A 27,547-nucleotide genomic window follows, 5' to 3' on the forward strand; every position below is an offset into this window, starting at 1 on the left:
ACTTAGTAGGGTTTGGTGGCTGGGTGGGTTTTTTTTTTTTTTTTTTTTTTTGGGTCGTCTTTTTTTCTGCGGAGCTTCATTACTTCAGGAGTCAGTGGAAAAGCAGGTTGCTGCTCTGCCGGCTCTCCTCCCCCGAGCATTCGGGGAGACGTTATTTATTGGTATCTATTTATTACTATTTCAGAGTGCTCTGAATATTTTTTCTAAGAGATTGCTCTGAGGGAAGATTAGTTCCTCTTTAAACAGATGTAATTTCCCTTTTCTCTGGTTATTTTAAAAACTTTTTTCGTTGCTCTTTTCTGAAAAAGCAGAACAAGAACACGTTATTTTCTAAAGCACCGAGAGTGCACGCGTTTTCCCAGCCAAAGTTGCTAAACGATCTGCAAAGTCTTGCTCGGGCAGCCCGATCCGCCTTCTGCTCGGCTTTTTCTGTGTCCGAGACACAAGCTACTGCGGAAGGGCTCTGCTGGGACTCTCCAGCCTTCTCTTACCGTGAACCCCTAACCAGAGGAGGGAACTGCCTCGCTCCTTCTGGGAAGCACAGAAAGAGGAGCCGAGAAGAGAAACAGAGGAGAGGAGAAAGCATTTCCCACCTTCTTGAAGACTTAATGCTTTTCCCTTGGTCCAGGAGTGACATGATCCTCTGTGTTCAGGGGTAAGATACTTACAGCCTTCTTTTAAAAGCTGTGGTTTGATAATTGCAATTAGTAAGATTCTCTGGGACGGTTTTTCAGCTCGGGTGACTTGCCATGTGTGATTGCAATGGAAGGGGGATGACTTACGTTGGCCGAGTGCTGAGTTCTACCTGCGTCTCCCGAGCGCCTGCTTCTAAGAGTCTATGGCCAAAGATCATGGGACCATGAAGTATTCCCGATTTCCGTGCTTTCTATTGCTGGAAAACTACATGGTGCTCAAAGTCCGGGGGGGGGGGGGGGGGGGGAGTAAAAACGAGTAAAAACCTGGAGCGTGTTGTTCAGTGGCGTGTGTGTGTAGCACCAGTGGGGACGCAGCCCCAACACCGTCGGTGTTCCCTAATGTCCCGGTGGAAACAAACCGCTTACAGGGAAAAACTTCCCTGGAGTCCAGATTTTCTTTGTCTATTTCTAAGTAAATATTTATGCTAAACACATGATTTCATTTTTCTACTGCTTTTATGGGTAAGATTAGATGTACGTACATACATATATACAGACTTACCCATACACAGCATGCTGTAGAATGAAAGCCATAGGGAGTACATGCATAATTACAGCACCTTTGTTCAGTAAAACAGGTAACATCCAAGTCCCTGTTCTGGTATCGGTGTCTGGTACCGGTGTATTGGCACTCAAATGTCTCTACGATCAGCTCAGGTCATCAGCACATGTAAATAGCTGGTCTGCAGGAATCATCCAGCATTTTTTACACATGCTGCATATTTGGAAAGCGTCAGCGTTTGTTTCAGCCTGAGCTGTAACGTCAGTATTACCCATCCCTCCTGCACTTAGTGGATTTTCCTCAGAGAAAATGCATTTGCCTTGTCTGCTTTAAATGACTAAAGCACAGGCATTTTTCTGTCATTTCCCCCCAAAATCTGTTCCACAGCCAAGCAGAGCTCATGCTTCCCAATACTTTCCTACTCCTCAGGCGGGTTTGTTGTCACTCTCGTTTTCAGTCCACTGCTGCAGTTCCTATAGCCACGGCAAAGGGAATTCATTTTTCAGCTTAGGTTTCGTGAAACCCTTATCTGAAGCTTTTGTCCAGGGTTAACACACCAGAGCTACTGCTTCCCTTTACCCACTAAGAACTTGTTATGTAGCCAGATGTGTAGATGGTTGTCTCTTTCTATCTTTTTTTATGACCATTTATTGTGTGGCTTTTGTTATCCTCTAGGCTTTCATATATCCTGGACTCCATACTCTCCCTCCTATTCAGACCAAGCTCCCATGGGAGTCTTGGGACATGGCTGGTGGAAGGCAGAGCAGCTTGACAGGCTTTTTCTTCTACTATTTGTACTGTGTTACAAAGTTTAGCTTATCAGCAAAGTAACTGCAAAGCTAACACTAAATGGTATCACACATACCTGATTCTCTTGAACTTTCTTGGCTTTCCAAGGCTTTTTGAAACACTAATTGCCAAAGCCCAGGGAAGTTCATTTGCTGTTTCTCTCAAGACTCCACACAGGCTACCAGCTAGACACGCCAAATTTTATATATTTGTTCATCACAGCTATTGTACTAACACTTTACTCTGTTCAGTCCTGATACTCCATGTCTGTCCTCTACTTTCTTTCTTAGAAGCACTAATTATTTTCAAATACTTACTTTGCCCCATTAAAGGGCTGGCCTCTTCATGTCAGCATACCTTTTTTAACATGTCTTTATCCCAGTAAACTCTTCTTATCCCTCTTGTACCCTCTTGTAAATGTACTTTCATTACAAGTTGTAGCTGCCATTACTCACTGATCCCTCTGCTCTCCCTTTCCTGTACTTGGAGCTGCTCTGTTTGGTCACAGCAGCAGCTCTTCTTTCTTCAACCTATGTACAAACTTGTTTAGGACACCAGCACCTCCTGGTCTACGAGAATTCCCAATCCCACCGTGCTCTTTTGAGACTACAGCTGCACTAGGACTTTTTGTAGGGGGAGAGAGAAGCATATGGCAGGTATATAAAAGGAAAATAGGAAGAGTATAAGCATGGCCCTTCTCTGGCTGCAGTGGAAGAATCTCCATGGTGAATGCATGGGCTCCTTCACCTTCAGGTGGCAGAAGTATAAGGCAGCAGAGAGAGAGAACAGTGGGAAACCTCATCTCACACATGGGGGCTCTGCTTCAGAGAGACCCACAGTGGCTCTGTAAAAGAAACCTACTGACAAATTCACATAGTTGATGTGTCTTTTGGAGGACTGAACTGTGAACTGGTACAGCCCTTGAAATTAACAACTTCCTGCAATGAAACAGGAGTACATTTCCCCACGTAGCTTTACTCTCTCTCCCTTCCTTCCCAGTCTCTTAGCCAATTCCTAATTTCCTCTCCAAAGTAGGTATATAAAAAGAAAAAAAGTATTTCCATGCTAGGAATAAGAAAAGTTTTCTTTGCGTTCAAAAACTTTCCCACAGGGTAAGCCAGAAAAATTTTCCAGGCGAATATAAGTTCAGAGAGACTTGGAATTTGGACTGCAGTATTCAAGTTCTGGGGAGCAAGTAGGCAGTGAGCGGTGCAGGACTGATTTCACCTAACATTGGTCACAGTCATTTTCAGCTCAGTGAACAGTCGGCATAAGAGCACACCTAAGAGAGAATGCTCTGCCAACAGTCCTGTGTAACACCCTCTTTGCGCAGCGCGGACTGTTATATTAGGTTCAGTACAGGGAAGGATCTGGTTTATAGTCCTCCTTACTCAAAAAGGGGGGAAATGGAGAATCAGGAATCTCCTTTCCCCAAGAAGGCAGGTAGCTAGACTTTTGTGAAGACCATGACATTAAGAGGGAGATATCCAAATACCTTTAAAAATGTAGCCCTCGACACCTACAAATATCGCTCGGGGGGGACTTAAAAGAGAACTCAAGAGGTTTCCCAACAGCAATCTGCAGGTATAAAAGTATATTCAGATCCACTGTTCTGTGAAAGCCACTGAAAACACCGTCCCTGTGATCAAGGGTGCCTGGTGAAGATAAGGGCCAGCAATCACTTTTACTAGGTTTGGCTTCCTACCCCTGAATAGAAATTAGGAAATGAGAATCATATGCCAAGAATGCCAAGTAGATACTTCTGAAATGTGATTTGACATATGGAAAAAAGGAAGAATGTTCTTTTCTAAATAACAACACAATAGTGGGGTTTTGGCCATGTATTGCACAGGCAAGAATTGTCTCCCTGTAGATTCAATTTTACCGGTGGTTTTACAAAAAACGTACCCCAAACCTACATGGTTTTATTTGAAATGCAGAGTCCCGGAACTGATCGTGGCTCTCACTCACAAATCATTGTGAAGTCATTTTCAGGTTGTCTCTAATCTCCTTTTCCCCCAAATCCCTTCTTCCTGCTCCCCATCCCATACTTGAGACTCGCCAGTTTGAGAAGGTGGAGTGCAGCTATGATCAGGTGCAGATCAGTTTATAACAGATTTAAGTATGCATCTAGAGTGTCACTGTTCACATAAAGCACAGAGAAGCAGGAAGATTGGTAGTGCTTATGACTTCAGCGTCTCCTTCCACTTCTCTCTTCAGGGATGAGGGAGGAGGTGGCTGCTGCTTTTGCAATCACCTTCAGCTCCAATGGTGCTGTGCCAGTCTCGTGTTGAGGACTGTGTCATATTTGTCTGGAAACCCAGCCACCTTTTATGTTAAGTGTCTGAAAGAACGTCTCAAGCAAGTGAGTGCATGTGGGGGATATAACACAGGACATGCAAGTACAGGGCACACAAAGGCAAGGAGCCTAGAAGAAAAGACAGAAACAAATGTTTTTACTCAGGAGCTTGCCCGGGAATGAAGACTTCCCTGGTCCCCAACATCCATCCTCCCCCTGGAGCTCTGTCTTCCTTTAGAAATCTCCATGCTGCAGAGAGGGAGCACCCATGGCCCGTGAGAGCTCCAGGCTTTGTGAAACTGCACTTAGATGCTGAATGGCTACACCAGTGCTCTCTTTAGGCCACCGAGGGATTAATGTTCATAGCAGCCCAGCCATGGCAGAACCTCCTACTGCTGTAATCCTGTGGGGATTACAGTCACACTGAAATCTCTGTGATGCCATTGAAAGCTAGGGTTCATGTAGTGCACAGGCTTGGCTAAAACAAGAATTCCCATTATTCTACTACAATATCAGCTCACCCTGAGTTCTAACAGACAGACACATTCAGGATCAGGTCAACCTTCAGCAGAAAGCAGGTAGGACAAAACCCAAGCTATTCCCAATTCTGCTTCTAATTATACTACAGCAAATGACTAACAAACCCACTGGCAGGAAAAAAAATGCTCCAACATTGTAATGATGCAAGTGAAGCTGTAATGCTGCTAGGAACCTTATTGCCTCTGAAACTACATATTAAAAGGCAACATCTAAAACTATCAGGTTTCAAATCAACCTAAATTGCAAGATAGACCACCTTTTACAAGGTAAAATAGGCCAACTCTCTCTCCCTGTTTCCAAGGGCTCATCTTTAGCTGTGTAATATTTCCCCTCTTGCCTCTCTCTGTTTGAAACATAATCATATTGAGGATCTGTTTATAAAACATAATGTGTTGTAGTACAATGTAGCAGCACTGAACAGACACTGCAACCTATTTCCAGGCAAGGACAAATAGCAGAGTATGCCCTTCATTTCAGACCTCATCCTTTGCTGGCGGAGGAAAAGATCAGGAGACTGTCACTCAGGGGCATTGCGGTGGAATTGTCAGAGCCGATCATGCAGCCTCTCCCAGTTACGGCCTTCCAGGAGGAGTCCACGCCTGCCTTTGCAGCACCAGTTCCAGACAGCAACCCACCTCGGACTCGAGACCCTGAAGAAGACCTTCTCTGCATTGCAAAAACCTTCTCCTATCTGCGAGAATCTGGTAAGGCTCAACTCACAAAGCCACGGGGTCAGAAGGCTGCAGGGAGCAGGGAGCCAACTCTGCAATCTGAGCTCCAGGAGGAATCTCCTGACCCCACTTCAGATAGGAACCTGGTTCTGTCGCAGCCATGGCTGACTCTTGTGGATGCAGCAAGCACATTTTCAGCCTACAAACTTGAGTCATGAAGTAATTTATTACTAGCGTAAGCAAAAGCTTTGTCTTTTTCAACTGAATCAGGAGAAAGAATTACAAAAGGGCCCCTCTTTCTCTGTAAAATGCAGTAGCTGCAAAAGTACTCGACCTCATCCCAAGCCCCAGCGCAGCAACGACAAGCATAGGCAGGAAACCTTTAGAACTTGACGTGGTCTTAGTTTCTGAAGGTCTCACCAAGTCTGGGCCTGGTTGCTTCCCAGGCCCTGAACTCAGCAGGCTTCGAGGCTTCCCTAAATATACTGCCAGTCCTTTAATATGTTCTTTCCCTAACAAGTTCTTTCTGGGATGCTTTTCCAGGTTGGTACTGGGGATCTATCACTGCCAGTGAGGCCAAGCAGCATCTCCAAAAGATGCCTGAGGGCACCTTCCTGGTACGGGACAGCACCCACCCCAGCTACCTGTTCACACTCTCTGTCAAGACAAATCGAGGTCCCACCAATGTGCGCATCGAATACACTGACAGCAAGTTCCGGCTAGACTCAAACTACTTGTCCAAACCTCGCATCCTGGCCTTCCCAGACGTGGTCAGTCTCATCCAGCATTACGTCATGTCCTGCACAATGGAAAGCAAGAACGAGGCTCCTTACCCGCCTCCGTCTCCTCTACCTCCCATGCAAAAAGAGATGGCAGCAGCTGCAGTACACTTGAAACTCATCCGGCCGCTCAGCCGCAAAGACAACATCCCCAGTCTACAGCACCTGTGCCGGCTACGGATTAACAAGTCTACAGCCGACGTGGACCAGCTCCCTCTGCCCAGGCGGATGGGGGAGTATTTGAAGCAATACCCGTTCCAGCTCTGAAGCATGGCCATCACATCTCAGGCATGACAGACAGGGACAGAAATAAGAGAACTTTGTGTCTTTGTCCCGCTAAAGCGCGGCATCAGGCGGGCACAGTGAAGACCTGATTATCAGCAGAGACTGCATCCATCCTTCCTCTCCCCTTCTCTCTAAATCCATTCCAGCGCCAGGGAGGAGTTGGTTGTTTCAGTGAACAACGGGACACAATCTGAGCTCTGAACCTCAGGCTGCACCGATAGCGGCTGTGGGAAAGTGCTGTAGGCACGTGCACACTACTTGAATTTCAGAGTTGCTGTGACACCGCAAGTGTTAACATTGTTATTTTTGCTATTTATTTCCATGGCAGTTTCTCTCCTCATGGTATTTTAAAAGCACCTTTTACTTTATAGTTTTTTGTTTCTTTTTCTTTTGTGGAGTTAGAGATAGAATAAAGGCTCCCAGCCAACTGGCAGCCAAAAATCTGTGGGAATTTGGATTTGGATTCACATCCAACTAGTACCTGTTTGAGCCTGTCCCTGTAACAGGTCACAGGAGTCCATATCCAAGCTCCCCCAGACTTCTGGGTTATGTGGGACTCAGATGACTGTATCTGGACCCACGTCTACAGAGGTAAAGAATATTTTTTTTTCCTCCTTAGGTACAGGGGGCCGGGTATCGTAACCTCAAAGCACACTGGTAGCAGCTTGTGCATCTCCCAGAGATGCACGCTGCATCGCAGGTTGTGGACAGGACACTTCTTTGAGGAAGCCCTTCTTCCTTGAGAGCTCTAAGGAGAGATTCTGGATATTGAGCTTGGGCCAAGGAGCACTCATCCCATTTTTTTTTCATCTTCCCCATCTCCAAAGGAAGTTTGTGACAAAACATTTAGATACGAGTAATCAGAAACCCAGCTTCCTTATTTGCAGGCAGAGGGATTTGGTTTCAGAGCACTCTGCATTCGGCTTGCGTTTTGAAAGTGCTGTTCCCTGACATTGCCCTTGCCTTGCCAGATGTTGGGCAAGAACAGGGGTCTCCTTGACCAGGGGTTCGGAGACAGCTCTGCTGAGCTGCACCAAAGACACACACAGCTTCAGGATATTTATTTATTTATTTATTTCTAGGGGGTAACAAGTTAGAAGCATCTCAGTAGAAAGAGCTGTCCTTCCTCTCTGCTAACACAATGCCAAACTGCCAGTTGCTCTGCTTTTGCCAGCATTATTCACAAGCCATGTGGCTTCAATCAGAGCTAGGCTCTAGCACACACTGGAAACCACAATTCAACTTTTCTGTTTGCCAAGGTCCAGACCTCTCCTCTCCCTTTCTCTGACTTGCATGTTTGTTATCCTTAATTAGATTTTTTGCTCTGGGTTTACTTCTCATGCCCCATCCCTTTCACACCCCTGCAAATGAAGCACAGGGGCTCTCCCTTGCTCTTTTGCGGAGAGCGGGGATAAACAGCAGATGGGATCTGTCCAAAAACAAGCATAGACAGAGAAGTTGCCCCTTCCTCTTCATTCGCATGATCCCGTCACCTTCCCAGCCTGTAGGAGCCAGTCCATGCCACCAAGTGAGAGTAGAGAAGGGAACAGACAGGTCTAGAAAAATTTTCTTTTGGCTTCTTTTGGCCATAAGACCCCATAACTTGATCAAGCGTGAACCAATATTAAGGATTCCTCATTCATCCCTCTCTGGGACTGTCTCTCTAAGGCTCGATAAATCTGAAGAGACAAATCCCAGCTATACCAGAGCGTTGAGAGAGGAGGTGGAAAAGGATGGGATGGTGACCCAGGAGACAAGCTCAAAAAATGGGTGGAGTTTCTTCCACCCTAACTTAAAGCTGCCCAGAGGGACAAGATGGCCTGTTGTGCTTAGTCAGTGTCCTTCCTTCTTCTTTTTCCTCCACATTTATACAAGTTTGTGCTCTTGCAAGCTTCGTTTTTGATACTTTGATGATTGACAGCGTGCATGTGTGATGTCAGGTTTGCTTTTTATTATATCCTTCCCCCCTGCCCCACACGGCAGCAACTATGGGAAGGTACCGAAAGAAACAAAAACTTAGAAGGCAAAACAAAAAAAGAAAGGTTTTTTTTTTTTTAATAATACAAACCATAAACCACTGAAAAGGCTTCCTTTTATCCAAACACCTCTATCTGCCTGAGGACACTGGGAACAAGGAAACCACAGCTCTTCAAGGAGCAGCAGTGATCTCAGGAAGCCCACATGGCTCAGCCACAGGCTTGGTATCTACAGCGTGTGAAAAGTCAGCTTGAGAAACGTACAGCAGGAAAGGGCAAGTTGTTCAGCTCTCTGAAACTTGCGTCCTACTTGATCTTTTCTCCGGTGGGGGTAATGAAGAAATCAAGTGTGCAGGTTTGACCTCATTGCCCCAAGAGAGCCCAGCTAAAACGGCAGAAGCAGGTAATGAGAATGAATGCCTGGTTAATCCCCCAGCAGGATGATGCAGAGGCTAAGCTGAAGGCTGTAAGCTCATATGGGCAGGGACCATCTCTGTTATATGTTTGTTCCGCATCTAGCACAATAGGGTTTTCTAGGTGCTACTGCAATACAAAGAATAAACAATACAGTTACTCCGAAAAGTCAGTTTCTTCTATCTTGACACAGTTTGTTAAAAATCATTTGACCTGGATTTTAAATAAACATTTTAAATATATTTTAAAGCCATTCGATGTAAAAGTCTTTGGTAAAATCCAAACGGATGAATTAATTTCCTGTTCACAGAAATCCTCCCCAAGAAGACCAGGCAAACCCTTGACCATCTTTTTCAAACAAGACACAAAAACCTTTAACAAACAGCAAAGCCCTTCAGATACTGGGAGAGTTAACAACAAAATCATCATCAGTGTGGGCCTGGTTTCTGCTGCACACAGACAAGCAGTGGCAGACTCCAAGTCCCAGGTTACCAAGGGCTGAAGGAACATTCTTTAATGGCGTAAAAAAAACACAGGAATGATTTTTCTATTGCTTCTGTGCGCCATAGAAAACCATTACAATCTAGGGGAAAGGAAATGGAACATAACTGGAAGTTTGGCAACTGGTTTACAGCAGGCTGCAAGTTTGCCCCAGAGAAAAATTATGCTCACGGTAGCATTCAAAGATGAGTTCATGAAAGGCAGACCATGCTTCGGATGGGAGACTCGCAGCATCAGCTTTTCCCCCATGTTCTGCTGCCGCTGGGCCTCAGTCTCCCTGTATTTGCAGTCTGGCCCAGCACCCTTTCCCCTTCTCATCACCTCACGCGCCAGACACAGCAGGTGGGGAAACCACCAGGGAGGTGGATCTGCCCTATGGTGTCAGAAGGAGACAAGCCACCCCTTCTGTCCTGCCTCTGTGAAATGCAGGGAATACACCAAGGGAACCCCACTACTGGTACATGACTCCACTGTGGTCCCTTTGCACTCACTTCCCAGGAGAGATGCTCATGCCACAGTCCCCCCACCCTGCCCAAAGCAAGGCATGGCATGCTCTCAGCCACTGAAAACAATAAAATACGCTCAGAAAAAACCAGAAGCTCAACTAGTTCCTCTCCATCATTCTCCCTTTCTGAATCCACTGACTTCAAAGGTCAAAATACTGCTTTAAAATATTCCTAAAGCACATGCTGTCCTTCCTATGCCAGTCATGGGGTTGGCATTCGCTAGCAAACATTGTTTCCACAACCTCACCAACTGAGTCTGTGGGTAGATTTCCATTGCACACCAACCAGGAAATCCTGGCAATAGAATAATCAGCTCCCGTTTTAGTTGTTTAACAAAAACAATCACGTCCCTCTTGGTTTTACAGGAAATCTGGAAAGTGAGCTAGACGGGGTAGAAACAAAACACAATCAAAGTAAGTGGAAAAATGAAAACAACAGGAAGGAAAAGCTGCATCCATCTTTAAAAGGGAACTTTGACAACCCTGGAAGATACTGAAAAGAAAGATGCGGCATTTCTGACACATTATTAAGTGATTTCTTAATTTCTTAGCTGGGCTGAACTCTTCCCCTAGCTACATATATGAAACCCCGTAGCTCACTTTTCGCAGACTGAAGGCAGAAACGATTGGCATGAGTCAAGCCAATACATAACTGCAGTCACACATGGTTTTACTGCATCAGCTGTTATCTTAACGACTCCCACTCCTGCATCTTCAGCACATTTCGTTAAAGCAAACAGGTTCGTGTTCTGAGAACTCCTGTGCCAAACCTCCGTGCAAGCTGAACTGATTTTTACAATTGCGTTCCACATCACTGGAAACAGGAACATTCGTGGAAATGCAGACTGACCTTTATAATCATTGAAGTACAGCTGCAACACCCCTCCCAGCAACACCTGTACAGTTTGCTGAAGCAATGCAGGACCATTTGGTAGGATTCTCTCTTGCTTCACAGTTTCTCACTACAGATAGCCATGTGGATGCGGAGCCCTCACTGAAAGTCTGAAAAGCAGACTGATAGGATAGGGAATAGAAATCTCAGTCCATGACAGAAACCATGCTAACATGGCTCACTGCCACAGCAGAAATACCCTGCAGTTTGTCAGGCACATATGGTATCATTTTCTGTCTTTAATAATCAGCCTTCTGAAACGGGAACATATACAAGGAAAAAAACAAAAAACATTTATGTGCACGTGTTCCTATTCTCTCAAACTTACTGAAATCTTACACCTTTCCCGAGATGATACTCTCAAGTGCACAACTTCCCTTAGCCCAAGCCAGATGAACCAGCAAGAAATGAAGTGAATCAGCAGTGTGTATTTAATTCTCTTACGACAGACATGGTCAGGTGTTTCAAGCAATCAATGTATTACATGGCATTTCTTGTCCAAATTCCATTGTCAGTCTTACTTGCTATCTATGAAAATAAGAAAATTAAAATCAAAATTAACAGGACACTGTATGTATAGCTCTTCTGCTCTGCCAAATCACGTTCTCACGTTCAAATCTATCAGAAGCCAATTTTCATGGTCCTTTCCTGTCTTTCCCTAATGACTGCTGAAACACTTGCAATCCTCAGAGAAATGCACTATCCTCTTCCCCACCCCTGAACTCATCAGCAGTCCAAAGGTCTGGAGCAGGGGGTAAAGCAATATCCAGTGAAGATGTGCCAGAGCAACTTTGAATGCCAAGTAGTATCTTCCAACTCAATTCCTAGCAGCATTGTCACAACGTCCATCTCATTTTCAGTGAACCCCACCTATCATTCACAGGAGAAAATGAAAGAAAAACCCACCAGACTAGGCAGCTCCTTATGAAACGAACCAGCCAAAGGTAAAAATGAGATATTAAAGACATCTGCCCTGACCTTGGGCAGAAACATTCATCTTCTTACCTTTTTCTGTTCACAGCAACCTAGCATTGAATTTTTAAGAGGGAGTACAAGGGAACCCCGTCCTGCCAGTATTGCCTAACGGCACGATAGCAAAAAAAGGACTATGCAGTTGCTAAGTGCGTTGATAACACGTTCAGACTCAGACTAATTTCTTTTGAGACATGTCTATTTTCTGCCCACACCCAGTCCTGCCTATTTATATATTTTATAATCACGGGTGCCAGAGTGTCAGGGAATAGGAATGCGTGGAGGCATGGTTTTATCTGGAGGCTAATGCTGCCTCATGTGAACTCCATTTTGATCTTCCACTTACACTTCCTGAGAAACACAACGATGGTGTGGCTTCTGCTACGCACTGCACAAACAAGTAATGCAAGTGGCCCTCAGGAGCAGGCATAGTCCTGCAACATCAGTCAGACATCCATCATCACCTCTGCTATACATCAGAAAAACAAGTTTAAAGAAAAATGACTAAGTGGGCATAGGAATAAAATTAGATTAGAGTCTTTCAGGATTCACATCACATAGACCAATGGGTGTACAAAAACATAGCCTTCCAAATTTTAGCAAGAACTAGTATTTTTTTTTTAACTTGAAAAAAAAATTATATTGTTCAGAGGAAAAGGCTACTGGTAGGCAATATGTAGACCAGATGATAGAAAAAAAAATCATTTTAACAGCTTCACTGTTAGCCTGGGCATTAAACTTCAAAAGGAAACTATGAAAAGTAAGTAAACTACAATTTGGGTTTTACATAATAACAATTAGTCTTAACATAATAATTTAGAGGGCTTTTTGGATTGGGAAAGGGGAGGGAATAGAACAAAGCTTCAGAACTTTAGCTAATATTCATTAAAGATGAGACTCAATGGAAAAAGAAATTTTACTACAAATCATTGGTAGCTTGGTCCTTGCAATTTCCTTTTCATCAGCTGTGGTAGTGGTCACAGCTGGAGACAGGTTGCTGGGCTAGATGGCCCCCAGGTCAGCTCCACACAGAGCCGGTCTTACATTCTTGCAAAATCATCATCTGAACAATTTAACTATTGAAAAGACCAGACCCCAGAGAAAGCAGCCTGCCTCAGCACAGGAAAGTATTCAGTCAGACCTGCTCCCAGTCTGACATACCAACCTAGATTTTCAGAAAAGGGTTTCCCTCTGTGAACAGGAATTACTCTCACCCTTTTGCTCCTCTTTCTCAGACCTTACTGGCAAGGGTTTTCTCCTGAAAGCCATTGCTTTCTAAATGCAGTGTAACTGCACTTCACAGCAGCTCAGCTTTGCGTTGCAAAAATGAATACAATATCGATTTTTGTAAAAATAGCTATTTTAAGAGACCACTCTATCTACGCAGGAAAGGCATTTGCTCTAATGTACGCCCCATGCAACTACAGTGACAATAAAAACTAGAAATAATACTGGCTACCGCAGCATTAGATTGTCCAAACATATAATCAAAGACTTGGTATTTCTCAAAACCCTATGATATAAATATGCCGGATGGAAGGACAAAGGAAGAGCTGGTCAACCAAAAATCAGTGGCAGAGCTCAGCCAGGACTTGATTTTCTTGGACTCCAGCCTGGCAGTCTGCGTAACTCCATCATGTGATTGCCTTGATCGAGAAGAAATGCTGCAACTTTTGCGGCTGTCGGAGAAGTGCTGCTCTTACTGATACAGCCCTGCCTATGAAACCTGTAAAACAAAATGGGCTAAATCCAGGTTTGCTTCCTGTTGAGCATGACAGGAATTCATTTACTTCAGGGCTGAATTTGGTCCACTTAATATTCCTAGTTTTACAGACAAGGATTTTATCCCTGGTGTAATTCTGACACGAATTTGTCATGAAAGGAAACTGTTACACTGAAGTGCAGCTTACTTAACACAAGAAAACCCTTCCTTCACACACTGTCCCACCAGCATGCATAAACCCTAGCCTGGTCATTTCTTTTTTAAAAGCAAAAGGAAAGCTCACCTTGCATTGTACAGTTAAGTTCTAGGTTCACTTGAATTCACCTACAAATATGCCAGTCAGAACATCTGCAGTGCCACTTAGGGATGTAAACATTAGTCCATGGAAAACGGAGCAGACAAATGTGGATTGATCTCAGCAAACTCACTTCACATTGGCTAAGACAGAGCTTGCAGTGATGACAAGTCCTAAGGACAACAGATCTGGGTTATATTTGTGACAAAGAGACAGCAAGACCCAGTGCTAAGCTCCTGGGATGCCCATCCCATCCAGCTGTCCCTTGCTGCTTGTTCTTCATGGGCTCGCTCAGTGCAAACCGGCAGAGAGATTTAGTAGCTGATCAGAGAGACTGCACAGTCTTTATTGTCAGGACTGTCTCTTCCTTAGAAGAGCAATATGGTTTGAAATCTAGTTTACAGAAGGCAGAGCTGTGTTTATACTTGTCAGAAGTTACCCAACTTGGCAATGATTCTTCCCATCATGCAAGTGCCATCGCAGTCATTGCCAAACACTGCAGAGGCAGAGTTCAAAACACTACCTCCAAGCCTGTAAATATGTTGAAGAAACATGTTGCACGGTGCACATGCTATGTGTCTGCACCTGTTTGAAAGTGTTAAGTAGTAATAAAAGGTGGTGTTATGATTACAATGTAAATCTGAAAAAGCCTAAAACATGACCTAATATTATTTCCAGGGAACTTTTTGGAAAACCTCTGTAACTCTTTTTTAAAATACCTCCCTCTCTTCTAAGCCTTTGGTTTTGGAATACTCCTTACATTCTTTTAAGACTCTTTGCAGTTCACTCCTCCTTAATTCCCTTCCCTCCAGTCCTGTGCTATGAAAGTCATCTTGGCTGAGAGGTGCGGGGCAACATTTTGGAAAGAACACGTACAAAATAGCACTGCAAGACTGTTGCAATGAGGTGGATCAGCTGGGTCCTGAATGGTCCCCATATGGGGCCAACATGGGGACTCTATATTACTCTTTTCATTCCAAGAATATAGGAGATGGAAGGCTTCCCTGTCCATGCAAAACCTTTTCTTGCTGATCAAATCCTTAGGAGCGAGGAGTGGGGTTAGTGTGAGCTGCCAGGCTGCTGACTTAGGGGTATTCACAAACAGCAGTTCCAAGCAAGAGTGTGCAAATGTTGTAATAACCTCAGTGCCTCAGGATACTGAAAATTAGCTGGGAGGAAGAGTTTGGTCATTAAGCTTTGTGGGGAAACATTTTGCTGCACAAGTCATTGATTCTCTTACAAAGTGAATAGCTGCACTTTCCACTTTCAATGTGTAGACCACTCAGATGACACAAGTCAGACTGGTATGCCACTCCCACAGCTGCCTGTTACTCAATTCAGTCCATCTCTCTTCATCCACATCATTTTCCGTATGACATACTCATGCACCCCCAGGCTGCATATAACCCTCTAGCTTGGCTCTGGGTTAAGGGAAGAACTTCACCGTGCCTTGCCAATCTGTGTCTCAGGCAGGGAAGAAGCCAGATCTGCACGCACCCTGGTATGTGGGTCCCTCTTGTTCAGATGTGCCGTGTGAAGAAGGTACCTGAAGGCTGTTATTTTTTACTTCCCTTAGCTCTCTACTGCCTGGCTGTATAACACAGTCTGTCTTATCTGAAAAGATAAGCCTTTATTACACAAAACAGTACAGATCAGGTACACAACTGAAAACAAAATAACTCGTGTTAGTGTCAAGTCACAGTGTGACACAGACTTGTGTAGTAAGTGAAAATGTCACATGCTGGCTTCTGTTGTTTCCTAACATAGAAGTGTATTAGCAGATTTTGACAGAAAATATGGATTGAACATCATGTTGGTATTACTTCTTCATAGAAATCATGGTTTCGAAGAGAGGGTCCATCACAACTACTGGAAGGGGAAATACTCCACTCAGTCTTGGATGAGAAGAGAGGCGAGTTCAGAAAGAGACGGTCCACTCTATAACACAAGGAGATAACCCTTGCCACATGTTATCAATCCAGTCCTACTTGACTAATAAACAATAAAAATAAATATATTATCTTGCTTATGCTTCTTGCCCCGTTTACAGGAGACAACAAGCAGGATTTTGTACATTACTTTTCCAGTTTATTTTGTATTTTCCTTTTGGCCTGTTATTACTCTAATAATCACCTTCTTTGTCTCAGCATTTCTTAGAGGAATTAGGTGACGGAAAAGCAATACTTCTGTCAAAGAGCTTCCTAAACCAAGGACAATCCTTTTCCTGTGAGCCAAAAGAAACATCCTCTTCTTATGCTTGGGTTAAGGGAAATAGGTAACTGTCAAAGAAGCTGTTTCTTAATTATCTCTTCCCATTCCCCCAGCAACAGCAGCCAGCATCCCTCTTCAGCCTGTTACTTAGGTGGAATTAAAACCCCAAAGGCTTACAGCAAATGCTGTATATCCTATAGTGATCCCTATACCTAGCATCATTAATTCTTACTGGAGCAGAAACACGAAGCTCTCAAAATTTTCTCTGCAGTTATTGACAAAACAAATAACTTAATGAAAAGGGAACATGTTATGGACACTGGTGGATTCTAGGTAGCCAGCTATCTCATGTAACGACCCAACAAATACTGGATGACGTAGCTAGCTGAGGTCAACACTCCTCATAGGGTTTACCTTGACCAGCTAGAGAGATATAAATATTCCCTACACCTTGCTGTTCCAGTATGTTTGCTTTCTAAGTCAGGCACTTCAAAAGACGGTATCACAGGAAACCAAAGTATAAAGGAATTTATTTTTTTTTACCCTTGCCTTCAAGCCTTCCTATGACTTGTATAATCAGCCCAGCAATGCTGTTTTGGAGGCGATTGACAATTAAAGCCTACAAAAGGAAGCACTTCAAATTATGTCAGGGAACACTGATTTTACATGTATCTTTGCCTTGTAGAGACAATTTTTTGATGCAAAGGGAGAGGAAGTCAAATGAGATTTATATGTTACCGTATCAAACAAGGGAAAAGGGGAAAACCCAGGCCCTTTACCATCTTTGTCATTAGGCTTTCATGCCAGTTGGAACCATTGCCGAAGAAAGAGCCCAGCTCATTACTTTGGAAGACACCCCCAAAATCATACATGTGTGTTTGTGTGAAGAATGCTACTGATCAAATATTGTTCACATAGGCTCTCTTCAGCTCCATCTTCCAGCCCCAGCTTCTAAATCCCAGCATCAGTATGTATGCCAAGACAATTCTGTTAAAAATCAACACAAAACATGTTCTGAATTCTTACTCCATGCACACAAACCTCTTAACTTGCCCCCCTACCCTGAAAGAATCATGGCTGTGATACTTTCTAACACCAACAACGAAAAGGATGGTGGTACACAGATACTAGCAAACCTATAAATAATTAAAGCAATGGAGTCAGTATAGCAAAATGGCAGACATCAACAATCTGCATAGAAAAGTCTCTGGATTTTTTTTATTATTATTATTTAAATCTATGAACCCCAGCAACTTTTTTTTTCATCTGTTTTTCTCCTCCTTTCCCAGTTGAACAATGTGCACATTCAGGGAACATAAGGAAAACTGGCAGACAAAAGAAGTTTCCTCTTCTGTTGTCTGAGGCAGCGAGATATTGGGACTGTGTGTCCTCTCCATGGTTTCCAGTGGGGAGGCAGGACCTAAAAGGCTGAAGACACAAGGGCTAGATGTACATCTCCTACATGATACTTGACAGAAGTGCCTGGATGAGTGGAGTGTCATTCCTCCTGTTTCCTGTACTGCTGATCTGCTTCCACATCATCAGAAAATACCTGAGCAATACAAAGTTATCAGTGGTGACCCACCTGACCTTGAGACACACAAAGGCAGCTACAAAACTCAGCAGCTGAGGACAAAGTGGGACTATTAAAGGTACTTCAAACCCTACACAGTTACCAAGTAACAATTTAACGTCTGTTTTAAAATAACAGCGCTCTCTGCAGAAAGTAGGTCATTTCTTCTATGTCAAATTCATACCAGGCAGACCATAGCTGTGTTCACTTAACCAGTTACTCCAGCTATCCGGCAGTTCCTACTGCCACCTTAAGCTAAAAGTAATCCTTTGCACCGTATTGAAAATCCTTTGAACAACCCAAGAACAGGGGAGGTGTTCAAATCATTCCTTTATCCCCAGAGATGACACAGGACTACGTCGACACTTCACATTTGTCAGTGGATTTACGCGCCGTAGTGCAGAGACAAGGGCTGTCCGTGGCCTGGGGGGGGTCCCGGGTGAGGGGCAGAGGGGACCAACCCAAGGTCAAGTCACCCGGCCCTTCTTCTCTGACCTAAAACCTCCGCTTGAATCCTCACGCAGAGCCCCAGGCCACGCGCCTGGCTGGGAACCGCCGCAACGGGAATGCCCTTTACCAACAACGGGCAAAAAGCCCGTCACCAAAATTAATGCAGCTCTACCCAAGCCTGAAGAGTCTCCTGCAGTGCAATTTAAAAACAACCTCAAAAACAATTCCGGAGAAATGATTACGGCCAGCGCACAAAGGGGTTGGTTCTCTGCGCTACCGCCTCTGCTGAGGTCACACCGATACAAGTAACCTTAACAAAAAGAAAGTCAGGCCCAAAGCTATTCTGTACAAAGGTGACTTTCTGTTGCCCTCTGCAATGCTGCCTCAAATCCTAGTGACAACTATTTGTTAAGTAGCCCAACCTCCCTTCTTCCCAGCGCTGCCAGAGAAGAGACAAGTCCATCAGATTGGTGGGACGATAAAGGAAAGCACAAGTGACTTAAACCTTTTCTCTTGTCCCTAGGGCAACCAACCGCATATCACCATGCGGAGGGAAAAAAACAACATTTCTAACCCTGGCTTTATAAGCTCAGGAAGTAAAGCTGTCTCTTGGGTTCCTAACCATATAAGGTCTTCCCTTGGTCCTTTCCCTCTCAAATGGAAAACACTTGGACTTGACCCCTCGTCTGACAGCTCGCACCCTGTATTTTTATTGCTCTTGCACAAACGCAAGCACTCTGCTTGCCCGAGTGCTGAAGACAGCCCACCCTTTCCCCATCGTGGTGGTGGGTAGCTCCCTGCTGACTGTGATGAATCACAGTTGCTCTTTGGAAACTCACTCCGATTTAGCAGGAGCAGTGTAACATTAAAGTACCTGAACAGGTCTGACTCCTCACGTCAGCTAATAAGCTTTTCATGGGAAGTTGGATTCTGTCACTAATTACATCTAGCTACACCCTTTTTATGACAAACACCTATTCCACCCTGTGTTTGCTTAACAGAGATTACTAAGATGATTTGCTTGGAAAGAAACCAAATACAAAAGAGCATTTCCCTCCTGCTGTCTTCATACACCATATCTGATTAGTTTCATTTCCCTGTGCTGTTAAATGTCAAGTACTTTTGTTATGCGTACACTTATTTGTTTGAGTCTCCAAAGCAGACCAAAGGAGCTTGGAAAGATAATTTTTTAAATTGTATTCAACCTCCCCTGCTTGGAAGAGTACTTTTTGCCTCTTTCATATGGTGCACTAACATTTTGTAACCTATGCACAATACTCTGGAATTGATTTTCCTTCCATATTGTGGTAAATGTGGTGCAGGTCCCGGCTAAGTCACCCAAGCTATGGAAGTGTATGTGAAAGGGCAGTCACACCCGCTATGTGCAGCAGTGACTGCAGACAGCCTAAGAAAAGGCTTTGATGTGGGAATGGAGGAGCCATTGGGGGAAAGTGATGTTACTGGGCTGCTCATGCATCCTACGGCGGGGTTACTGACTTTTCACTATCCAAGAATCAGAATCATATTTGCTGCTGGTTGAGCAGGATCCATCCACAGATCAAGCATAACATCAATAGCAGCATGCCTCTTTCTTCTACTTAAACTTTGACGAACCACCTGTGCAGGCAAGAAAACCATTTAGATCTTGGTGCCAACAGAGCCTACAGTCTAAGATGATGCTCACCCTACACTACAGGAGTGGGAATAAATCCTGAGTGGGTTACTTTTCAGGGCAATAGTTTGTCATGCTCAGAGCCTGGCAGAGCCTGCAGGAGAACGGCATAACCCTGCACTGTCAGAGTACTCCAAGCGCCCCACGGTCTCAGTTTCAGACACACGGTAATGAAATCATTTCAGTGAGTTAGTAAGTTACATAAAATCGACCTCTTGGAAGACACTGCAAGTACGCAGAGAACAGCAAGCACACTACAAATCCATGCACTGGCTTAGTGCGCTCTGACTTCTTGATGAAGTCAAGCTCCAGAACGCAAGGCAGTTGAATTCCGTAGGCTCCAAAGGTTTTCTGTCTTCCTGCTATGCAACACACAGCAATCAAGACTGCTTGCTCACATCTCAGGCTGCACCCAGAGGACACTGCTCTCTGCACTCAAAGGCAAGCAAGCTGGGGTGGAAAGCAACTCCCAGATTTTCCTTTCCACTGCTGTCTTACTTCCAGATTGTAGCATGGGCAGATTTTTCATTTCATGTTAATTCCCTTAGACCTCTGCTGTAAGGACTGAGGTAGTGTTTTTCCCTTCTTCCCTGAATGTCCTCAAACACTAGGCAAAAGGCATTTGGTGGTCCAGATAAAAGAAGATGCAAGCTTGAAGTCATTCTGTAAATACCAGAACATCTGTGGGATGACAACGATCCAAAAAGATGAGAACAGACCCTATCACCAGTTCAGCTCAGAAGTACAAGCCAAGGAAAAGATCAAGTCACATCTATGAAACTTGCAATTCACGTTTGCTTCTTTAAAAGTAGAGGCAAGTACAGTGAGTGCAAGTAAAATACTGAAAGGTGAAGGAAAACTTCATACAAATGGGAGTAAGAGCTAGAATTAAAAACCTATAGTGAAAATAAGGAGTGGACAAGATCTGCTGAGCTTTTGGGTCTCCAGAAATGAGAAGGGTGCTGACAGTACCTGCAGGGTGCCCTGTGGCACACAGAAAAACCACAGAAGGATGGCCCAGTGCCTTTACCGTGGATGATGCTGCAGGAATGTGCAGCACCCTGATGAAGGATGTGATTGAAGCTGTGTGTAGCACTATCACTGCTTCCATTTCTCTGTCAGGCTGCAGAAAGGAAACTAAATGAGCTCTTAAAACCATCCAGTCTCAGTCAGCCCTCCCCCAGACTGTCAGGTTTCTGTGGAAAGCCCATTGCTCCCTGGGGTCATTTTCATTGCACTTCAGCTCTTCCAGGAACTCAGACATGCTGACAGCAGTCCCTCCTCTGCCAAACACCCAATCAGAGGACTGAGGGAGGTTTTTCTAAGGAAGGTAATTGAACATGTTTTATTAAAAACAAAAAATAAAAGTAATAAAAAACCCCCAACCAACACCCACCACTTTGCTCTAAGGGCAAATTCTATGAAACACAGAAAACCCAGAGGGCAAGATGCTAGGCACAGTATCAGCTGGAAATATTGTTTAGGGAACCACACAAAGCTGATGATGGACTTTCCCTGGTGTCTGGAAGGGACACAAGGCCCACACCTGGCCTGCACCTTGCACCTCGTCAAAGGGGTGTCTCGGTTTGGGGATCAATGCCCGGAAAAGTGGTAAGATGGCAGTTTTACGGACACTTTTCATTGTGAGCTGTGGGGCAAAAAATTACTCAGAATTCACTACGTGACAGGAATTGCTATTCACTATGCAAACCCATTAGCAGTGATTAGCACACCAAAGTAGTGGAAGTAAGGCCAAGGACACTGAGCACACACTCTTTATTTGTAGAGCTCCAGTTGCCCTCTCTGTACTGTAATAACTCGTAAAGCAACCTATCTTCCTGCTGCACTGAGGTTCTGAAATTAATCCTGATGTTACAAGGACATAGAGCACTGCAAGGTTGGTAGAGTCATACTTTGATTACCTAAAAAGCACGAGGGGATATAACACTGGGATATAGAAGATGACCCCATGCAATCCCACCTATACTCTTTACAATCGCACTCAGAAGTGGAAGGCCATCTCAGAAGGGACCAGAGCACACATGGGGCTGAATAGGAAGGCACTCATCAGGCACCAGCCACGGTTTTACGAGCTTGGGGACACAGGATCCTACAGAGAGCTACACTGCGCTTGGGACCCAAGCTGGTGTCACCATGGCTGTGTACTGACTGGACACAGAAGCTCAGCTTAGCTCCAGTTTGAGCATCTCTGCAACATGACTTGCTGCAATATGCAAACATTTCTCCGGACTTTAAAAAGAGGACAGGTCGCTCACTGCTGTAGGTCACAGGTATGGACATAGAGATGGAGCAGACCTTCTCCCAGAATGTCTCATGCAATAGGAGAATAAACTAACAAGTGAGAAGGCAAACAAATAGGGAGAGATATGCAGTATCAGGAGGGAATTAGTACATTGGCACCAGATCATGTTGCAACCATATGGTGCTGTGAATACCTTTGGAAGCTTCCCATCCACTGCTGAGCAAGAAATCTGCACAGGCTTTCCCCAAACCCCACCCAGGAGCCAGTTTGCAGGGAAAAGCCTCTTCCAATGATAGTGCTAATTTCAGATTGGACAGGTGTCTCCCATGGCTAATGAAACAGGGAGTCTCATGACTTCTGCACCCTTCTTAGGTCACCACAAAGAGACAGGGACAGTTTTAAACATTATGCTGCAACTATTCCCAGTTTGTTCCAGCTGCTCCAAACTCCCTGCTGCGCCAGCCCTTGCTGTCAGCCTGCAGGTTCCACGGAGTCCAGCAAGCAGGATTTTCCACACTGCAACTCTTGGCATGACAATGTGGCACAGAGAACACCCAAGAGGAGGAAGGGCAAAAGCTGCTTTAGTCTAGGAGCCAAAATAGCATGTGGCACAATTCAGTTAGCCAAAGTGCCATGGATAGCCAGTCCAAGTGGCAGAGGATGCAGCCATGCTCAGATTCTCAATCCCAGGCATTGCTCATCACTTGCAAGGAAACTTGCTCAGGCAGGAAATAACTATGCATTTAATGTCTGGAAGAGAGGGGGTTTCTCTGACAGGACAAAGGAAGTAGTATAGCAATATATCTGTATGTTTACGGAGGGGTAGGATCCATTTGCTTTAGGATAACAGTTTACCATAGGAAAAGCAAGCTGAACATCATCTTTATCCTTCAGATTAGGTAAGAAATTAATAAAAAATTAACTCATAGATAGCTACTTTGAGGAATCATTGCACAGCTTGTTTGACAGCTGACAGACGGAAAAGTTGAGACTTGTTTCACCCTGTGGAGATGCACATAATAAACAAGTTATGTGCAAACTTCAAACCATACCTTTCCTAGAAGAAACGTAAATAGAAAATGCAACAATGAATGGATCGAAAAAATCACTCAAGACTTCACAAACAAAAATGATAATTGCTCTACTACTCTACTGCTGATCTGCAATGGCAGCAAGAAGTTTCTGTCACCAAAAAAACCCCTCTACCTTGGCAGTAAGTAACATCTGAAATGCAGGTTCTATCCACATAAGCAGTAGCTGCTGACATTGCATATAGGTGAGCGAATAATGACATCTGGCACCTGGACCTATTTATGCCAGTTGCAGCAATGGAAAGAGAGAGAAGCAATAAAGATTTCTTTTTTTTTTAAGTTGGTATGGAATTTCTTGGCTTCCCTCAGCTCCATCCTCTCTTTGCTGCAGCAAAGCAACGAGTCACAAAACCAAGGAGGCATCCTGTGTATTTTAAACATGTGCCTGCATCCAAAAGGAGAATATTTGGTGAAGGAGGGAAAAATGGAGATATGAAAGAAAAAGCTACCTACGCTGTTCTAGCTACGTTCAAGCACAACGAAGACACCCCAAAAGGCCTTGGAATAACTCCATTAAAGCAGAGCATTTACAAACAACCCGAATATGTTGCTCTCCCAGTCCCTCAAGGACTTCACACAGAAAGGTAACTAAAAAGAAACTGAACCTGTTAAGAGAAAAAGGAAGATTCCAGATGAAGAGTCTACAGGCAATCTTTGAGAGACGGCTGCTAAGTGGGTGCACTCTCATTCATCAGATCCTGTATCAACTACACACCAGCAAAAACTCAGGAGACCATGAAGAAGCTGACAAGGAATCGCCCTCTGCTAAGCACTCACCCTTGTGGTATAAAAGCACAACAGGGAGGAAGTGCCATGTACAGGGAAACGGGTTGAGGGAAGGTGGATTCTGGACTGCCTGAATTCAGGATTTCAGATGCTTCCAGGTGAAGAAGAAGGTGCAGGACCCCCTCCACACCACAGGCAGGAAGGATGCTCTCAGTGCAGATGGCAGAGCTGTGATACTGGGAGATTCCCAGGTTCCGGTCTGGGCACCGGGCACACACTCCCACCGTGCCTTCCTTCCACATACCCCCGACAGCAGCAGTCTCTGCCCGCATCTTCACAGAGCACATGAAGTTATTAGAGGGAGATTATCCTAGCACAGCACTGCAACCCTTTTGTTATCTTTCTAGGAAAGAGCTAAGCCTTTTGATCTCCTACCAAAAACTAAAAAGCAAATTAAATGTTAATAAAACCTTAATAAAGAGCTACTCTTCTGCATTTTAATTAGTTTTTCATAGAAACCAAATACATCTAATAGACTAACAAAATGAAAGGCAACAAGGAAGTTGCTACGGCTTTGATGGGCACAGCTACTCCAGCAGCATAATCCTGTGAATCGATTAAGGTCTTTTACATGAAGAGCAAGAACAGCTGCCTCCCCGCCAAATACAAGCACATGCTTCTTCCCACACCAAGGGCATATGTGAGCTGAAAAGATTTTTCTAGCTCTCATTCTACAAAAGTTTCTCCACAGTGGAAGAATACACAGGAAAAAACAGAGAAGAGGAAAGGCTCAAAAGCAGTATCAGAAAGTCTGATCAGACACTAGAAGCAGAATCACAATACATATATGGGAAGAAAGAGGTTTGGGCGCTGACTGATACCTCAGAAAGTCAGTAAATGTAAAAGCAAAGAAACTATCTGCTATGATGTCTAAGGAAAAGCTGACAGCATTAAATGAACAACCCCATGCACTTGCTGGCTGGACCACAACGTGACAGAACTGTTGTTATCAGCTCGAGTCAAAAGCAGCAGCAGAACTCAGGGTCAGAGCTGGAACAGAGTTCACAGCACTTTTCATAGAGTACGACTAGACTTGAAATAGTGTGCAGAATGATAATATCCCAATAAAATTCAGGGCACTGATGATGTCAAGGCTTAAGGGACCGATCTGGTCTAGCCTAGAAGAAGGCCAGAAAATGTGACTCCTTGCCTCCTCTCTTTGAACAACTCGCAGTGGGTTAGATCCCCTCTTCCAGGAAAGCAACCCTTCCATGTGTGCACTATACAAAAACAGAAAAAGCAGGCACTATCTGCAGCCTGCAGCATTGCTACAGTGACTTATAAAAGTATCTTGGAAGCCAATATCCACTTCCTCCCCTCAAATCTCTGCTAATTTGAAGTCGACCCAGAGCAACTCAGTAACCACATGTAAGAGATGTAGATATATTTACGGTCCAGCGCCGTGAGAAATTCACTCCTCCCAGGCTGCCAGCAGCATGTGAAATAATTTTATCTTGTAAAAGGGCAGTAAGAATAACATTAATTTGTTAGTGTCATGCTGAGTATTTTCCTTAAAAGCTCTGCAGGGCTTGGGAGAAAAGTTCCCATTGTCTCCTGCTTCGGAAGGAGGGAACATGCAGCAGGCAAACACCTGATGAGAGCCACAGCACTGGAAAGCAGAAGATGCAGGACAGCAGCACAAGCCAGGCTCAAACTCGACTTGCTGCTTCTCATTTATTCAAGGTCATGTGGTTGTGGGAGGTTTCAGGGTCTTGAAATCTCCGTCTGAGCTTCTGGCACCCTCTCCAACTCCTACCAAGGAGATGATGACTGATGGCGGGAAATTTTGACCTTTTAACTCCATATCCCTTTTCTAAATTCCTGTGGTCACTACTGGTATCTCCTGTGTAGCAAATTCTTTCTCTCTCTCCCCCAAGAAGCCAAACAACTTACTGTAGTACACTTCTGAGCGGGGCATAAATCTCCAGGCCCTTGTGTCTCTGATTATCTTCCCAGTCTCATGGCGTGACTCCAAACTTTTGCCCCCTGCCTCTGGGGAGCCCCAGGTCACTGGACGAGCACTTTTGCCATCCTTGGAATGGCAGCGAGAATTCCCTGAAGTGTCCCCTGGCGCCCGGGGCCGCGGTTCCGGGAACCGGCGGCTGCTGACTCGGCTGGAGCTTTTTCCTAGAACCGCTGGGCCTTCGCTCACCCCCCGGGGCTGGGGGGGCCATGGGGGGAGGAGAGGCAGAGGAGGGGAGGAAGGATGACGGGAAAGAGGCCACGTTGTGCAGACCCTTCAGCTCTCCAGACATTCCCCTCTCCTTCTTCACGTGAATCCCGGGAGAGTTATTTTTACCTTCTTTTTGGAGAATTATGTTTACCTTCTTTCTAAGTGCTGGGAAGCGCAGGGATGAGCCCAGCTGCAGGCTGTCCGGACTGTCAGCCGGCAGGAGCAGCTCCCACCTCTTCCCCAGCTCCCCTGCCCGGTGCTGCCTCCCTGCTCCTGCCGTATCCCCGGTTTGCTTTTAGTAATTCCAGCTCCTGGCTTTGAAAACGATTCTGCAAGAGGCAGCAGCCATGCCTAGGTATCACACCAAAACTCCTTTCCAAGCGTTGGCACACAAGCCAGGATACATCAGCAGTAACAAATATCACTAAGAAGGAAATTTACCACACAACAGTGAGGTTTAAACTAGGCGAAGCCTAACACAGGCAATCTATGCTGGGAATGATCTCCATTACCAGCTCCCCGTATGGCGGCTGTGTACAAAGGGTGCATGCTAGTGCAGTTGCGTCATCACGCTTCTGAGTGCACTCATTTTATATAACAGCTTTTCTACGTCATGGCTTTCTCAAGCATTCACACGGAGCCACCTCGGCTCCTAACTCTGCTTTAAGCAGCTGTGTGTACAGCCCATCACACACCTAGCTATAAAACTTATTTCTAGGGAATAGATGTCTATACTGTGAGCCAGACATGTCTGGGACCAAATCCTTTTCTTAGCTAATCACATGCAATTTCTTTTGCTTCAAGAAAGCTGTGCCAAGGTGATGGAGAAAGAATTTGGCCCACAGTCCAGCTTCTCCCCAGCACAGCATTTAGCTATAGACACTTAGGGTTTTCAGAAGAAAGCTCTCTGAGCACCTGGCTGAAAAAATAACAGCCAGAAAATTCCAGAATACGGTGGATGAAAATTAGGAGCTGAAAGAAAGTAAATAAACTAAATGGTTTTCCCTGCTCTGACAGCACACGTTTTTCCTTCAATCATCTGCACTGCAACGAAAGGTGATGATATTGCTCCATTTACAGAGTTTTTCCTGGCCTGTCCCCAAGGCCACAATACAGTGTGTTTATTTGGTTTTCATAAGGTCAAAGAAGCATATTTGGGTAACACAGAAACTTTACTATGGACTTTCACCTTCGCGATCTTAAACCAAGTGTGACAGTTGCAATGAAAAATATTTACTGCTGTTGACATATATTGGGGGGGGGGGGGGGGGGGTGTGGCTGTTGGAAGAGAGAAGGCTTTCAGTCTCATTACACATCCTTCTCAACAGCTCTTTTAAAATTTCTTTATTACACACTAGAGGAAAAAGAAGAAAATGTCAAGATCTAGACTTTACGATTTTCCCAGAACATATTGCTGATTCTCTTGAGCCACCAATCACAGACAAGTCAGGCACATGCAGGGAGTTATTCACACCGATCTGTGTGGAAGA

General features: G+C 44.7%; 3 protein-coding genes across 3 annotated transcripts in view; 1 reads left to right on the top strand and 2 right to left on the bottom strand.

Moving 5' to 3' along the window:
- MAPKAPK3 (MAPK activated protein kinase 3) overlaps nt 1-27,547 on the bottom strand; it is a 104,777-nt gene that overhangs the window by 59,242 nt on the left and 17,988 nt on the right. The gene's annotated exons all lie outside the window — the stretch shown is intronic.
- HEMK1 (HemK methyltransferase family member 1) overlaps nt 1-27,547 on the bottom strand; it is a 111,788-nt gene that overhangs the window by 3,787 nt on the left and 80,454 nt on the right. The window lies entirely within an intron of this gene.
- Nucleotides 30-9,192, top strand: CISH (cytokine inducible SH2 containing protein). The gene is made up of 3 exons (XM_049826955.1): nt 30-655; nt 5,303-5,529; nt 6,040-9,192. Exons 1-3 carry the CDS (start codon nt 609-611, stop codon nt 6,540-6,542), a joined length of 777 nt encoding a protein of 258 aa, XP_049682912.1. The 5' UTR covers nt 30-608; the 3' UTR covers nt 6,543-9,192.

The sequence above is a fragment of the Accipiter gentilis genome, chromosome 23 (genome assembly GCF_929443795.1).
Source record: "Accipiter gentilis chromosome 23, bAccGen1.1, whole genome shotgun sequence".
Lineage (NCBI taxonomy): Eukaryota > Metazoa > Chordata > Aves > Accipitriformes > Accipitridae > Astur > Astur gentilis.

Excerpts from the sequence above, each read along its gene's own strand:
- CISH (XM_049826955.1), top strand. The coding sequence starts at position 609 with ATGCTTTTCCCTTGGTCCAGGAGTGACATGATCCTCTGTGTTCAGGG. Across the intron at positions 656-5,302 it reads ATGATCCTCTGTGTTCAGGG|ACCTCATCCTTTGCTGGCGG; the intron begins GTAAGATACTTA and ends CCTTCATTTCAG. Across the intron at positions 5,530-6,039 it reads CTCCTATCTGCGAGAATCTG|GTTGGTACTGGGGATCTATC; the intron begins GTAAGGCTCAAC and ends ATGCTTTTCCAG.